The sequence below is a fragment of the Colletes latitarsis genome, chromosome 11, assembly GCF_051014445.1.
Source record: "Colletes latitarsis isolate SP2378_abdomen chromosome 11, iyColLati1, whole genome shotgun sequence".
NCBI lineage: Eukaryota > Metazoa > Arthropoda > Insecta > Hymenoptera > Colletidae > Colletes > Colletes latitarsis.
In genome coordinates this window covers 13727287-13743708 of record NC_135144.1, presented here as the reverse complement: position 1 = coordinate 13743708, position 16422 = coordinate 13727287, and the positions used below count along the sequence as shown (strand labels likewise).

At 33.9% G+C, this 16422-nt stretch overlaps 2 protein-coding genes across 2 annotated transcripts; one reads left to right on the top strand and one right to left on the bottom strand.

Moving 5' to 3' along the window:
- Positions 1-1593: 1593 nt before the first annotated feature.
- Pect (phosphoethanolamine cytidylyltransferase) lies at positions 1594-6321 on the top strand. Its single transcript, XM_076777466.1, has 6 exons — positions 1594-1816; positions 2756-2893; positions 3866-4045; positions 4181-4607; positions 4671-4891; positions 5038-6321. Exons 1-6 carry the CDS (start codon positions 1773-1775, stop codon positions 5123-5125), a joined length of 1098 nt encoding a protein of 365 aa, XP_076633581.1. The 5' UTR covers positions 1594-1772; the 3' UTR covers positions 5126-6321.
- LOC143347871 (uncharacterized) lies at positions 6321-15388 on the bottom strand. Its single transcript, XM_076777464.1, has 6 exons — positions 14977-15388; positions 10528-10785; positions 9781-9917; positions 9067-9517; positions 7724-7898; positions 6321-7442 (listed from the first exon to the last, which is right to left on the bottom strand). The coding sequence occupies exons 1-6, from the start codon at positions 15259-15261 to the stop codon at positions 7201-7203; spliced, it is 1548 nt and encodes a 515-aa protein (XP_076633579.1). The 5' UTR covers positions 15262-15388; the 3' UTR covers positions 6321-7200.
- Between the last annotated feature and the right edge of the window lie 1034 nt (positions 15389-16422).

The following is a 16422-nucleotide window of genomic DNA, read 5'->3' as shown; positions in this document are numbered from 1 at the left end:
CGGATGTTCCGATTAATCGAATAGAAAAATGGGAGAACAGTTTATTAGAGATTACAAGAAGTGAGTCAGAGTGATGTGACACAATTGTTATCCGATAGCAGACTGATGTCATGGGGGAATTACCCCTTCATTTAAACATTCTGATGCACAGCCACGTATACGTGAGCTCCGATGCTTCAGCAGCTTCGAGCCTTTGCTTCTGGCTTTTTAAGCGATTGAGTATTAGTATCTATCAGTTTCGTTATAATTTTATATTTGTCGTTTTTGTAAAAGTTGTCGTTTTGAACACTATTTAAGAAACGCTTCCCTCTCTATTCCTTTTTTCTGAACTCCTGCTATCTGGATTACCATTCTTCCATACAGCAACCCGCAACAAGAAAGTATAAATATTTAGAATTTGTAAACAAATAAAATTTATTAAAATGAGAGTTCACTCTTGGTCAGTACTGTAAACTAATTATATTTAGTAAAAGTAGATCAATAATGATTGTTTTCGATAAGTTTTTCGATAACCGTGTTAATTTTGAAAGAATGACACAATTGTTTACATTTCTAAAAGATAGGGTAGGTCAGTTTTCTATTAGACTACTGTTACAGTGCCAAGCATTTTCGTGTTTATGCATTACGCGACGCCGCAATATGTTCCGCATTGTTACTCCTATGATACTGCATCGTAGGTGCAACAGGGTACATCGTAGTATGTCGTAATTGCAATCTCGCGTATTATTTACAATATTGATTAATAAAATAAAAAAATATGTATTGCATCCAATAATAAATGAAAATAATATTTACAGAAATCAAAAACCATAAACAAGGAATCGCGTTAGATAAATCGAACGGCCAACTATATATTAACGCTATCTAAAAAAAATATACGGGACGTAATTAATAAAACTGCGACACAATCCAAGTTTTTTCGTACAAGGTCACGGTATATTGTACTTAATTTACGTCGCGTTATCATAGAAATGACACGGCGATTTACATCGCGGCGTCGCGCGATGCATAATTTACGCGTAAATGCTTGTGCTATAATTGCAGTCTAACAGAAAACTGCCCTAACGTATCCTTTGAAAAAGTAAACAATCATTCTGTTATTTCGATATCTTGTGTGTATATTAATCAAAATTGATGCATCTATGAGATTTTTTACCTTTATTACCTCGAATAACAATTTTTTATATTTCCTTCATAATGTAAAACACCATCTTTCCCGTGATTTGTGTTAGTAACATACGTATGTACGCGCGTACACAGAGCACAGAACAGAAATTTCTTCTTTTTTTTTAATATTTGAAATATGATCAAAGGGTCTTAAAACGTGTGTTTTCGTAACAAATATTTTCGACATTTTTATCTCATTATGATACTTTTCTTACACCTACGTAGGTCAGAAAGTAAAAATCAATCGAGACTCGAAATCGTGTGCCAGTTGACGCAAGTCAGATTCCAGCTATTTCAAGAGCGAGAAGGAAAGGCTCACATTCGTCTTCTTTCTCTATTCTCCGAAACTGTCCGAAGCTGTACGAAGTTGTACGAAGCTCATGTACACGTGGCTCTGCATCAGAGTGTGTAAGTGGAGGGGCAGTTCCCTGATGACACTGGCTGACGTCTGGTTATATTGCTCATGACACCGGTCTATTGCCTGATAACACTACGCGCAAGTCTTCGACGAGCACTGATCGTTGAAAGAATTAGTATATTTAACCTAAAAAAATTTTACTTTAGGAAAAGTTCACATAGTGTTTTAGAAATTTATAGTTTTCGCTATGACTGATGAAAAGAAAGAAGTTCGAGTGTGGTGCGACGGATGGTAAGTTACCTTGAAATTTAGTGACTATGGTATTTTTGTAATGATGCAAGAATAATCGATGCAATACTCCCACGTATACTATTTTCAATTGTTGAGGAATTTTGAATTTGAAGTTTTTAAGTGTTTGCAAATTTCGATATTTTGACATTTCGAGATTTTTAATATCTGCGAATTATGAGTTTTGAGTTTAAAATTTTTAAATATTCGAGTTCAAAATTTTTACATTGTATTATAATAATGATTTTCAATTATTCACAGATTTCGAATCTAAAAATTTTGAATAGTTTACAATTCTCGATTCTCGAAATTTCGAAATTTTAATTGTTCATAAATTTCAAATTTTTCAATTGTTACGAAGTTTTAATTTAATTTAATTTTTAATCATTCAGTAATTTAAAACTGAGAGTTTTTGAATTTTTAAATTTTCAATCGTTCACGAGTTTTGAATTTCCAATCTCTGAATTTACAAACTTCAAGTTTTGAACTTCCAGCCTCTGAATTTACAAATTTCGAGTTTCGAATTATTATTATTATTAGTAGATAAGTGCAACCCTATGGCCAAGCATATCCTCTGTTTGTTGCATAGTTTGCATTTGGCTGATACTATGGTTGAATCTTTCATAATACAGTTTTAGTCTATTTAGTTGCTCCAATTTTGTGTCAGCTTATTGTATTATTCCAGATGAATATGTCAAGATAGAAACTGCATATGTGTTTATAGCTTTTGTTTTATAATTTTTAGAATCTTTTGTAGTCAATATTTTATCTTCAGTTGTTTCTTTATGGTAGTATTTTGTACCCCTATTTTCTTTGTGTACTCTATGTATTTATATGTGTGTTATGTAGTTGATTATTAATAAATTTCAAATTTAGAACTCATTGAAAGTCATTCTTTTTACAAAATTGTTTATTTTAAAGACAATTATTTCTTTGACACAGTTATGACATGGTGCATTTTGGTCATGCAAATTCCCTGCGTCAAGCGAAGGCATTAGGCAACTATCTGGTGGTCGGTGTGCACACAGATGCAGAAATCACTAAACACAAAGGTCCACCAGTCTTCACAGAAGAAGAAAGGTATGTTTTTAAAAAAACCTCAATTTCTAATTCCAACATAATATTATTGAAAATATTCAGTACTGCAATTTAATGTGGACAGGTTTCAAGGTTTCGGGTGTTCTTATAGAGAAACTATCTCTACTAATTTCATAATTAGCCAATAAACAACAAAACGTTGCATGATTGTGCCAGGTTGCAATACAAAATGTGAAAAAGCATGTGACTCCAAAATAGGGTTTGCACCTAACAAAGCTCTATATTCCATTTGCATTGCTTTCTTGCAATTAGTTTGTGCTGCAAGGATGCCCAAAATAGTCTGATATTTTACAAACTCACTGCCCAACTCTAATAAACCATCAAAATATCCAGTATCTTCCTAATTCATGTTGTTATTTCCATACTTTCTTAAAAGAATTGCTTGAATGTGGATGCTTGTACCTGATGTGCAGACTAAACTATATTTACTAAGAACCGAAGGACTACCCTGGTAGGGGACTAATAACTGGCAATGTTCAACGAAATTAACAGATTTAATGAAAATTCAACACCCACATGTCAACTGTTTGTAATTACAAAAATTGTTCTATTCTAATGGCTACGTTATAGCGTTTTCGACAATGTTCTGCCCAAAACGCCCGCGACCATCCACCTCGTCATCTCTGTACCAATCCTCCCTCCACCGAGTGTCGTCGTAGCGGGGGTGCCATGAGGCCAGAATTCCTCGAACTTTCCAGCCCTGACGATCCGGCATCCCTGGTGTTTTTCCCGAGATGAAAGTTTTGGAGGTCTGCCAAATTTTCTATGCGGGCCCGCTAGCTGAAAAGTCGGTAGGCCCTCGGCACGGCTGGCAAGGCCAACGTACTTTCGTCAACGTATTCTAAACTCCAATTTTCCAAACTCTGCTGTTCAAATTTAACTAGTAGAAACTCGACTAAATTCTAAAATAAAACAAATATAAATCACTGAACACAACTTATGTGTACTCCCCAGGTACAAAATGGTGCGTGGGATAAAATGGGTGGATGAGGTGGTTGAAGGAGCCCCCTACGTGACCACACTAGACACATTAGACAAGTACAATTGCGACTTCTGTGTCCATGGCGATGACATCACCATAACAGCTGATGGAGTGGATACTTACCACCTAGTAAAAGCAGCTGGTCGCTACAGGTAGATTTCCTGCACAGACACAACTGTTAGCGAAACTTATTGAAATTGGTTCTTACGTTTAAAACAGAATCCATTCGTATTAAATTCACAGTGAAAAGAAATCCCAATTGGCGTTAATATTTATTCTCATTGCAGAGAAGTGCAACGAACTGCTGGCGTATCAACGACAGACATGGTCGGACGTATGCTTCTGATGACTCGTCAACATTTCAAACAAGGCGACAGCGAATACACCGTTGATAAAGAACCAAGCAACTTCATGGGGCAGGATCGAACTGCGCGAAGCCCCTGGACAGGCTGTTCGCAGTTTTTGCCAACCACACAGAAGATAATTCAATTCAGCGACGGAAAGAGTCCCCAGCCTGGAGACAAAATAGTTTACGTGGCTGGTGCGTTTGATCTCTTCCACGTAGGACATTTAGACTTCTTAGAGGTTGCAAAGAAACAAGGCGATTATTTAATCGTGGGACTCCACACGGACCCTGTGGTAAACCGATACAAGTGTGGAAATCACCCAATTATGAATTTACATGAACGAGTACTCAGCGTTCTAGCATGCAAGGTGAGAGTTCTGATTTTATGAGAAATTGAGGTTTACAGAGAAATGTATTTTTTGTGTTCGTAGTATGTGAACGAGGTAGTTATTGGTGCCCCATATGAAGTTACGCAGGATCTTATGGAGCATTTCGATGTTTCAATCGTGTGCCATGGTCAGACTCCTATCATGCCTTGCGAAGATGGTTCTGATCCTTATGCAGAACCGAAAAGGAGGAATAAGTTTAAGTTGTTGGATAGTGGGAATGATATGACGACGGAAAAAATTGTACAACGCATTATTCTCCATAGGTATATTAAAATTGTTGCAATTGAGTTATGTTTGTGTTTTATTAGATTGCATTTAATATTATTTTTCACAGGTTCCATTAAAATTGTCGCATCTAAATGGAAGTATGTGTTTTAATTAATTTCGTTAGATTCATTAATAATTTCAGGTTGGAATTTGAAGATAGAAACCTCCGAAAAGAAAAAAAGGAGCTGGCTGTCTATGAAGCATTCCTCGAGGCCCAGAAAAGGAAATAGTTCTACCGAAGATGGTTTGTAAATACATATATCACATTAGATATTTATAATTTCAATTTCTTCGGAACCGTGTATATTTTTATTGGCGAGCGTAAATATTACAGATTTTAGTCAATCGAATAGAATTTTAGATTCGTAGCTGGAAATCTTTATTAAGCTCGATCAATCGATCGAGTATTTTTCAATTTGAAGTTTTAAATTAACGGAATTTGGGGAAAATTTTAATTTAAAATTCTGCTCCACTTGAAATTCCGATTTTAAAGTACTATTTTAAACATTTGCACGCATTTAATTTATTTAACGAAATAGAATGATTGTGTAATAATAATTAAAATTAGTTAACATTTTTGTATGTGGTTTAGGGGGTTTTGGTGAAATAATTGCGAGCAAGAAAAAGTAATTTAGAAAATTTATTTTGCAATAAATAATAAACCTAAGAAGTCAACGTACATTATTAAAGTACAAGTATAATAAATATTTGAGCGTGTGTATGTTTTTTGTGTATGTACACTGTGTCAAAGTTATATGTGTGAATTGTTGAAGAAACCAGCGAACAATAATGAGTATAGTTATTGCTACTGAATGAATAAACGCACTGTTTCAGGTCACGTAATAGCACTGCACGCATGAATTTTATTTATAATTAGTTTACACAGAGTTGTGGAGAGACTTGAATGCTAGTGGGAAATTAATTGTGGAAAGTAAAATATTATAATTAACATTCCACAGTGTGGGAGAACAAATTTTATTTGTGAGTAATCCGTAAAAATTGTATATTTATTTTAAATAAATTTTGACAAATTTATATTTATTTATAAATGTTTGTCTGAATTTCAATCAAAAAAATTCAGATTTATTCGTAAAAAGTTGACGGAATTTCAATTTAAAAAGTTGAAGTGTAGAAATTAATTTATTACGTTAGTTTATAAATTTTTAATTCATTATTCACGAATGAAATTTGTAAGACTATGGTCTTTTGTGCGGTTAGGTTTGTGAAACGTATGATAGGTGGACGAGTTTGATTTTAATTAATGTAAATTTAAATCTCTGTGATTTTTCCAGTTATAAATAATGTTACAGTAATGTATGGTGAATTTATTTAATTGTATAAAACTTGTTGAACTGTTAAATATACTATATGTTATGTATACTAATTGTTTAAATATTAGATTTACTGGAAATTGTTTCAAAAATATGGAGGAAAATATGTTTTTTCCATTGAAATTGAAACTTTTTAATTTGTATGAAAATTATATTGTAAATTAAATATTTATAAATAATGAGAAGATATATTTATTTTCTTTTGTTTAAGAAATCACAATTTTCCAGTAAACCCAATAATTATTTATGCGACTGAGTTTGTTTATTATTCGAATGATTTTTCGAATAAATTCTGTTTAATCAAGCATTTTTTAAATATATTCGAATAAATAACGAGATTTATTAATAATAATAAAATTCCGCGAAATAATTATTTCTTTTTCATAATAAATTAATGGTATTATTTATTCGAATAAATTTTCATGCAAATGCCTATAAAAATAATTTTTCGTTCAACCAAATTCTTATTGTGATAGATTAACGATGAATAAAGTGTTTATTCTTGATTTTTATTCGTTATTCACCATCCAGAATAGAATTTTGCAATCTTTATTTATTCGAACGTGTTATTCGAATAAATAAAAATTGTATCAATAAATAAAATCTAAAATAAATATATGTTTATTGTTCTAGAAATTTCCAAAAATTCTATTCCAGGTCTCAAATTATTAGAGTAAAAATATTTCGTTGGAAAGGAATTTTCGAATTCTAAAAAGTTAATAAAAAATCGTTTTTGTTTATTCATACTTTGTTTTTTTAAAAAAACGATTTAAACCACATAATCACATAAATCTGCGTAAAAAAATGAATAAAGTCTGATTTTGCAATCAAAAATCTTACTCTCATAAACCAAATATATTACTATAAATATAATATACTTATACCTACATCATCTATGACTGCCACACACACATACTATTTATTTACATAGTTCTGTGTGTTTGATCAGTTAAATCAACACCCACCGCATTTCACTATTGTACTGTGGATCGTCCCGTGTAGCCCTGTGTAGATTCACAATATTTCCTAGCCCGATCTGTAATTAGTTCGTCGATGGATTTGTTTTTCAACGTTGTCGAAGATAAATTGTGCAAACGAGACGCCAGATAACACATAATTAGCGCCGATAAAACCAGAAGTACACCTAATCCTGTGGCGACGTACACAAAATTTCCACAGCTGTTCTCCAATCCAGCAGCGACCTTCTGATACAAATCTGCAAAAAGATAAATTAGACTCGTCAAACCGAAGCCACAAAAGTCTTTAAATTATTTTCCATACAATTCAATGTTTGTGTTTTTTTTTAGTATAAATAGAAATGTATAGCATGCGTTACTTTAACAAGATTGCTATTCATTTATTACAAAATAGTTCTAAAAAATTGTTTATTTATTATAAAATAGTGTTTAAAAATTGATCTATTCTATAAGAAATGCAAAATTAATTTTAAAGATTATTAATGCAAAAAAGTGTGTCAAAATTAATTTTTAAACTCACCATTAGGCATCATTACAGTGTATTCGATGTTTTCTTTGAATTTTGTGAAGGCAGTAGAGTCATTATACTCTTTTATTGAACGTTTGCGTTTGGGAAGAAATTTCTTCGACTCTTCTAACGACCTTCTTCTTCTTTTTCCGTGTCCCGATGGTTCGAACAGATCCAGACAAAAATCCTACGAACAAATGTATAAACGTTTTAATAATACATTGGTTATTATGCAAATTCTCCAAGAAAACATTTTTAATTCTTGATTTTAATGTTTGATTTATAAATATTTGTGGCTATTTTTTTTCAAAAAGGATAAAATTGGCAAGAAATTTTCACCTTTGAGAATATTACTTATTTTTCGAAAATATTAATAGAATTTTCTAATATTGGTCTTCTTTAAGCGAGTATTTAAATTTAATTGTATGTATACATATATGTATACAGGGTGTTTGGCCACACCTGGGAAAAATTTTAATGGGAGATTCTAGAGGCCAAAATAAGACGAAAATCAAGAATACCAATTTGTTGATGGAGGCTTCGTTAAAAAGTTATTAACAATTAAATTGAAAAATTTCAAATCGTTCTGGAAAAATTATTTTCGTTTACGGGGGTTAATTGCAATCATTTTTAGTCATTACACATACCCCCGAAATTCTACCCACTTTCTAGAAAAAAATTCCTTACCGAAAATATAATCAACTAAATTTTTCGATGAAAAAGAAAAATTTCAAATCGTTCTGGAAAAATTATTTTTGTTTGCGGGGGTCAATTGCAATCAATTTTAGTCATTACACATACCCCCGAAATCCTACCCACTTTCTAGAAAAAAATTCGAGAAGGTGTGAAACTTTTCGACGGAAAAAAAAAATTTCAAATCGTTTTGGAAAAATTATTTTCGGTTACGAGGGTCAATTACAATCATTTTTGGTGAATAGACATACCCTCGAAATCTTGCGCATTTTCGAGAAAAAAATTCAGTAAGGACGGAACTTGAAACGTTAATAACTTTTTAACGAAGCCTCCATCAACAAATTGGTAGTCTTGATTTTCGTCTTATTTTGGCCTCTTTTTAAAACTTACAATAGAACTTCCTATTTAGTTTTGCAACCCCCTGTTTCTATCTTGGAACTACCTACTTTAACTATGGAACCTTCTATTTCTACAAACCTCCTCTTTTAATTTTAGAAATTCCCTATTTTAACTCGAAACCTTCCATTTGAAATCTTAAGACCTTACGTTTAACCTTGGAACTCTCTATTTTAACTTGATTACCTTCTGTTTCTACTTTGGAACGCCCCAATTTCTATCTTGGAACCCCCTCTTTTTACCTCTCCTAGAATCATAGAGCTTACCGGTTGGCAGTCCTGCGGCTCCATGCAAGCCTTGATTTGCGAATGGATCCACAAAGTAGATCTCTCCCTCATAGAGCTTAGCAGAAATGCTTCAAAGTCCAAAAAGACTTCATTCTTCCTCTCCCTGTACCTAGCGGGCTGGTGAGGGATTATCGAGGCGAAGTCTCGATTCCTGCAGCCGTCTTTCACAAGAACCACGCTTCCTGGGGCGTGTGGTTGGTCAGGATCCGGACTAACAGTAACTTCTAACAATTTCACGTATCCCCAAGCACTGTCAGGGCTGATTCTGGCTCTTAATTGTAGCTTTGTTCCGATAGGGACCGCTTGGTCCACGGTTTGGGATCCCTGAGAGTCCGAAGAGTTGCCAGTGGCCTCTCGATAGAGGGCCACTTCGTATTCTAGACGACCCGGAGTCTCCTCCACTACACCAGACACGCGGGCCCCGTGTGGACTGGAAAGCATAGCGATCGTGTGGACTGAGAATTACTTGGTAAAGGGAGAATTCTAGTTTTTCGGGATTTAGTGGGTTTCGTAAGATTTTTACTGTTTATTTACGACAGGGAAAATAATCTCATTAACGAAAGAAGCTTGGAAAATCGAGAAAACGTAAGACCTAAGAAAACCAATAACTGCCCTCAGTAATTTGTCTCCTAATATAGAGAAATTAGTATTAATTATAAATCTATCTTAATTAATGTAGAGAAAAGGACTCACAAGGTTCCAGCGAATCCAGCAGCTTTGTGTCGAAGTAACGTAGGTTCCGGTGGTCGACACATAAGGATCAACTCCTGGTCGGCTAACATGACGACTCCAGGGAACGTGGGGAACCATATTCGTAAGTGAATGAAACCCTAAAATCAGTAAAACCATCATTTTCCAAACAACCAAACAAACTCGAATAACTCCTCGATTTCGCATTTTCAATGGAATTTAAAGAAATTACAATATTCACTATGAATCCATCTTTTTAAAAGAAAATTACAATTTCGTTCATTTAAATAAAATTTTACGAAAAGAAATAGAAATGTATGAAACCTTCCAGTCGATTTCAAGTTAATTTCCAATTTATTTAGAAAAGTCAACCTTTCCAAATAAAACTGAAAAAGTACATCATGATAAATGGTTTTCAAAATAAAAATTCTTAAGTACAATACATTTTCACAAAAGTCGTAAATTTCAGGGGCCTATAGCTTTTAAACAAATTCGAAACTTAATATTCAATTTTAAACAAGATCTCAGGAATCGAGGGGCAAAAGTGATCGATTTGGTGTGAATTGACCAATTATTTAATAATTTTGTAAACAATTTGTATTTCTAGTGTCTCACAAAGCAAAGAGTACTGTTTGGAAGTATTACTAGTGCTGGTGGCAAATGTACACTTCGTTAATTATCAATTGTTTTATTTGTTGTAACTTAAATAATCTAAATAATCTACATACTAGTATTGATGAAAAGACTTACGTTTCTCTTTAGGATGCCACACCTGGTGAAATCGGTGACCTTGAGGAAGTAGTTGTCTTCTTGGGGGTCGCTGGGGTCAGGCCTGATCTGGCAATGGACGTCTGTGAGGGGATTGGCAGCCCTGTCGTCGGCGAATAACGGCACCCCCCTGAAACTCATCGGTCTTTTGATCTTCGCCGTCAGAAGGTCCGCGGCCGATCCTGCGCCGCTGCACTGGATCTCAGACACCTCGTAATCCTGAGCAACAGTGGCCGCAACCTGGAAGGACAGCTCAATCATCAAGGGAAGTCTGTCAGTTTGGAAATTAAGCTCCTACGAAACTCCAAATTTCGTAGTCGATTGCGATCAGTGCGCCCTTTTCTGTTCTTTACAGCTTCCAAGAAAGAGGATTCGACTTCTGAGATGCCGTTTGAAAACCTATAGCAGTCTGTTACGCTGTAAATTAAAATTCAAAATTCTTTGAAGCGATAGAAAAGTGTTGGATGACCAATAGGCCAGACGTCGATAAGTCATCGTCTGTAAGTCACAAGGCCCGTTAGTCACTAGATCTAAGGGTCCTCCGCCCCTAGTATTGCTAAGATATACAGGGTGTTCGGCCACCCCTGGGAAAAATTTTAATGGAAGATTCTAGAGGGCAAAATAAGACGAAAATCAAGAATATCAATTTATTGACTGAGGCTTCGTTAAAAAGTTATTAACAATTAAATTCAAAAATTTCAAATCGTTCTGGAAAAATTATTTTCGGTTGCGGGGGGCAATTACAATCATTTTTGGTCATTATACATATCCCCGAAATCGTAACCACTTTTGAGAAAAAAAATCCTTTATGTGCTGAAAATTTTGGGTAAAAAAAAAGACTTTCGAATCGTCATAGAAAAATTATTTTTAGTTGCAGTGATCAATTGTAATCATTTTTGGTCAACAGACATACCCCCGAAATCCTACTCAGTATCGAGAAAAAAATTCCTTACCGAAAATCTAATTTCTGGCCAGGAATGTCTGCCCGAATTTTCATGCGAATCTTTAAAACGTCATAACTTCTGAACGGATTGGACGATTTTAATGTTTAAAAAAGCAAACTACGCGTATTTTGGTGGAGAATGTGTACAAATCGCAAAAATATTCGAAAAGTTGGTTCTTGACCCCGCAAAATGAGAAAAACCCCATAAAAATGGTCCAATTTTCAAACAGCCATAATTCCTACAATAGTGAATATATTTCAATGAAACTTTTTTCTGAGGTAGAGCTCATGGGTACCTACAAAAAAGTATTAGACAACTTTTCTGTAGGGCGTCAAATAAAATTATCCAAAATGAAAAACGAATTTTTAAGAAAAATCGACAGGGGGTAGGTGCTGAAATTTTTCGGCGAAATTAAAAAATTTTATATCGTTCAAAAAAAAATATTTTTAGCTGCAGGGGTCAATTACAATCATTTTTGGTGAATAGACATACACTCGAAATCCTAACCATCTTCGAGAGAAAAATTCGAGAAGGTGCCTAAATTTTTGGAGAAAAAAAAAAATTTCAAATCGTTCTGGAAAAATTGTTTTCGGTTGCAGGGGTCAATTACAATAATTTTTGATGAATAGACATATCCCCGAATTCCTCCGCGTTTTTGAGAAAAAAATTCCTTACCGAAAATCGAATTTCTGGCCAGGAATGTCTGCCCGAATTTTCATGCGAATCTTTAAAACGTCATAACTTCTGAACGGATTGGAGGATTTTAATGTTTAAAAAAGCAAACAACGCGTATTTTAATGGAGAATATGTAGAAATTCTAAGAAATCTCGAAAAGTTGTTTCTTAACCCCGTGAATTAAGAAAAACCCCATAAAAGTGGTCCAATTTTCAAGTGGCCATAACTCGTACAATAGTGAATATATTTCAATGAAACTTTTTTCTGAAGTAGAGCTAATGGGTACCTACAAAAAAGTATTACACAACTTTTCTGTAGGGCGTCAAATGAAATTACTAAAAATCAAAAACGAATTTTTAAGAAAAATCGACAGGGGGTAGGTGCTGAAATTTTTCGACGAAGAAAAAGTTTTTCAAATCGTTCTGAAAAAATTATTTTCAGTTGCGGGAGTCAATTACAATAATTTTTGGTGAATAGACCTACCCCCGAAATTCTACCCATTTTCTAGAAAAAAATTCAGTATGGGCGGAACTTTAAACGTTAATAACTTTTTAACGAAATCTCCATCAACAAATTAGTATTCTTGATTTTCGTCTTATTTTAGCCTCTAGAATCTCCCATTAAAATTTTTTCCAGGGGTGGCCGAACACCCTGTATATTTGCAAGTTTTTTTTTATTAAAATAAGACCAAAGACGATATAATTTGGGCCTTATTTACATATTAGTGAATGGTAATATACAATTAATATTAATAGGTAAATATTATCCAAATTAAATCGTGCATAGTCCTATTTTAATCTGAAAAAATCTCAGAAACACGTTGGTAAAGTTTTGTTAACTCTTTCTCATACTTTAACGAGTCCGACTCGTGATGAAGATTTGGGCCCAAACGTGAATATCACGAGCCAGGCTCGCGAACAGCAAATCGCGATTCTTATAATCTCCGTTACAAAGCAGTTTAGCATCAGTCTGGTCTGTTTACCGCGTGTTGACGCCTAGGTTAAGCAAAATACAAAAGTAAATGAGCTTCAAAGCCCGTGACGCTGCACGATAGACTGACGGTTACTGCAGTGAAGACGTTTGTGCTTCGCGTGAGCACAATAGTGACCGACTCACCCGGTATAATTGTGTTATTGATATTTGAGCCCGGATCAGGTTACGCTACGCGGTCCACTTGACGTCGCGTCGAATTTCTTAGCGTGTCGTGTTGTTGCACGTGCAATCAAAACTAATTTAACACTTTGACTGCCACGTCACGCATATATGTATTGGTGAGAGGATTTATTATTATGATACTAGAAAAATTAATTCTCAAGTTAAGACGTCGAGGGAAATAAATTTGAATAGAATTTGTGAATTTTAACAAGCTTACGAAAATAAGTACCGAAACAAATTTTAGGTTATGTAACTTACAACGGTCTAAAATCAAAATTTCCAAAATGAATTCTAAAATGGCGACAGAGTAATTCCTTCAATTATTCGAAGCGAAAATCTGGAGAAAAATTGAATAAGATAACGGAACAATTGAAACTATTTATTCGAACGGGAGTAAAAATCATTGAACAACAAAATGGCCGCTAGAAGAAGAATTTAATGTTTCAAAATGGCTGCGAAATTTATTTTTAAACAGCCAGTCCAAAAATTCGAGCAATTATGGGAAAAGGTTCAAATAAATGGTTAAAAATATTCCAAAATGGCGGTCGCAGCTAGCACTGGTTGCAAACTAATTCACATTTTTTAATTTATTTTTCCCTTTTTCAGCTCTAAAATGGCAGCTAATTCTCGATTTTGGATCGTAAACTATAAAATTCCTTTAAAACTCTCACAAAAATCATAATTTCTCGATTAATAACTAGACGAAGCGATAGGAATGTAAGGTATCATTTTTATTTTTTAACCTAGAGACTTTCAGAACAAATTAAAAAATTTTGATGGATTTAGAGAATTTGATGTAAAGATGCGTGAATATCAATATTGTGGACCTTGCAAAACCTATGAATTTTTCGCTTTTTTTAGATTGATGCAAGATCGGACATCCAAAAAATGGGGTAGTAATATGAAACAGCATTAAAGGATTTACAGAAAAGTTTTAATATCATACAAGTTTAAAATTTTATGCACAATCGTAATGGATCCATAATTGTCAGGACAAACATTGGATCCACAGCTCACCCTTAGTGTCTTCAGAAAACTTAGTGTTGCAAAACATGCAGACTGCATCATTTGATCCTGATCGAAACTATCCAGGTTCATTAATATCAAATGTCTCATATTGCTACCATCTCCGGATGTTATTTTTTTCTCATTATAATATAATTAAACGCACAGTAACTTTAAACCCCCATTGATATTATGAAACTGCGATTATTATAGACTAACATACCTTCCTGTTCTTTTTTTTAAATCACAAAGTAAATAACAGAAATTGCACTTGAACACCTACGCGCAAAAACTTTTAGTTGTATCAAAAGCAATAAGGGTTCGTTGGACAATGAATAATGGTACATAACGATGGCTGCGGCTATATGATGTTACTATGATCATCATGCTTCTTTCTCATGTATATGTCAGTACTGGATAGGGCTCAAAACCTTAGTGTCTCATATTTCTACCCTTTCTTATAATCCCACTTTCGCCTCTACAGAATATAAAGAGCTGAAGTTTATTTAAATACACAGAAACTTTGCAAATGGAGGCGGTCTTTCAATAAAAATGGCGGAAATTTTATAAAATTCAAACGAGATCCCACGAAACTCAAAATTTTTCAATTTTTCAAAGAAAATCGCGCAAAATGTGGGAAATTGGTACAAACCGTGCAAAATCCAGCGATAAGGACAGTGAACATGATTTCTGTAGCTATTCCTCTTCGGTATATTTGCAGTTTGATCGGTGGTGGATGGTTACACACAAAAACACACACTTTCGTGGAGGAAGATGAAATTTTCACGAAGTTTCTCGGGGAACTGAGTCGCGTGCATTGAGAATTCTTCGACGAGCGTCTTTCGTGGGGTAGGGAGGCGGAAATCGAGGGATCAGAGAACCACCGGCCCGTCCAGAGTACTGTTAATGCATGCTCGCTGCCTCCGCTAACAACCATAACTCGCCAGTAGCGAAAGATACGAACAACTTTCGAGGTTTCTATTTTTAACTCCACCGTCAGCTTCGCGCACTAAAACCTCGATACTTGTACATCCCCAAACGCCACCTATGGACTTTATGGGCACCCCTGGGAAACCATAGCTGCATTAAAATATTAAATATCTTCGTTTATTAAAATACAGTTCAGAAAAATGTACAGCTTGGACGAAGAAAATTTTTTCTCAATTTTTTTACGGAATTGTTAGACATAGAAATTAATGGTTTCTTTGCCTTGGTGTTTTGAGATGCTTTATTGGAAAGGAACTATTATCTTTTTTAAGTGAAAATTTGAATTGTTGGTAGGGAAATTTTGGAATTTTAGAATTGAAACATTTTGGAAACTATGTGTTTTTAAAAGAAATTTTCTTGATTTTGGAAGGGAAATAAACCCGTACTATTCCATTTTTATTTTCTAAGTGTTTTCAAGGCCATTCCAAAGTCAACTTAGTTTTTTGAAATAGAAACCTATATTTTTCTTTGCAGATTCTCATCTTATGAAAATAAGAGTAAATACTTTTATATGAAACATTTTCTCATCAGACTGTGTTTTAAAAAAATATTTACTAACTATTTTGAAAATTTCAAAGTAAAAAATTGGAATATTAAGTTGTAAGAATTGAAAATTTTCTATTTTTTCGATTAACTAAACAATGATAAATTCAGTAAAACAAGTTAACTGGTCGAAAATTGACAAAAAATTGTAATAATATAATTCAGATGAATCAATAAATTTTTCACTTCGTTAGAAACATTTTTAAAAGCAAAGTTTATTAGTTTCTATTATCGTGGGTTGTAGAGTAAAGATGTGAAATAATGTTCTAAAGCGTAAATTTAATTTCCAACGTGGAAAAAGTTTCAAAGATAGTTAATAAATATTTATTAATAATGTTAAGGTATATTTTTACATATTCCGTTCTTGTACGAGGCTTCATTCTTCATTTTGTTGCGGCATTGACCTAAAAACCAACGCACCGAGAAAGTCAGCAACCGTCTAAGCAATTCGCTTAATCGTTTCGCGATTCCAGAGCTTCCTGGACTCAAAATTCCACAAATAAACAAAGAATAAATAGCATTTTTCCAACAGTAAATTATTGCAATGATTTTTTCTGAGTTTAATTAA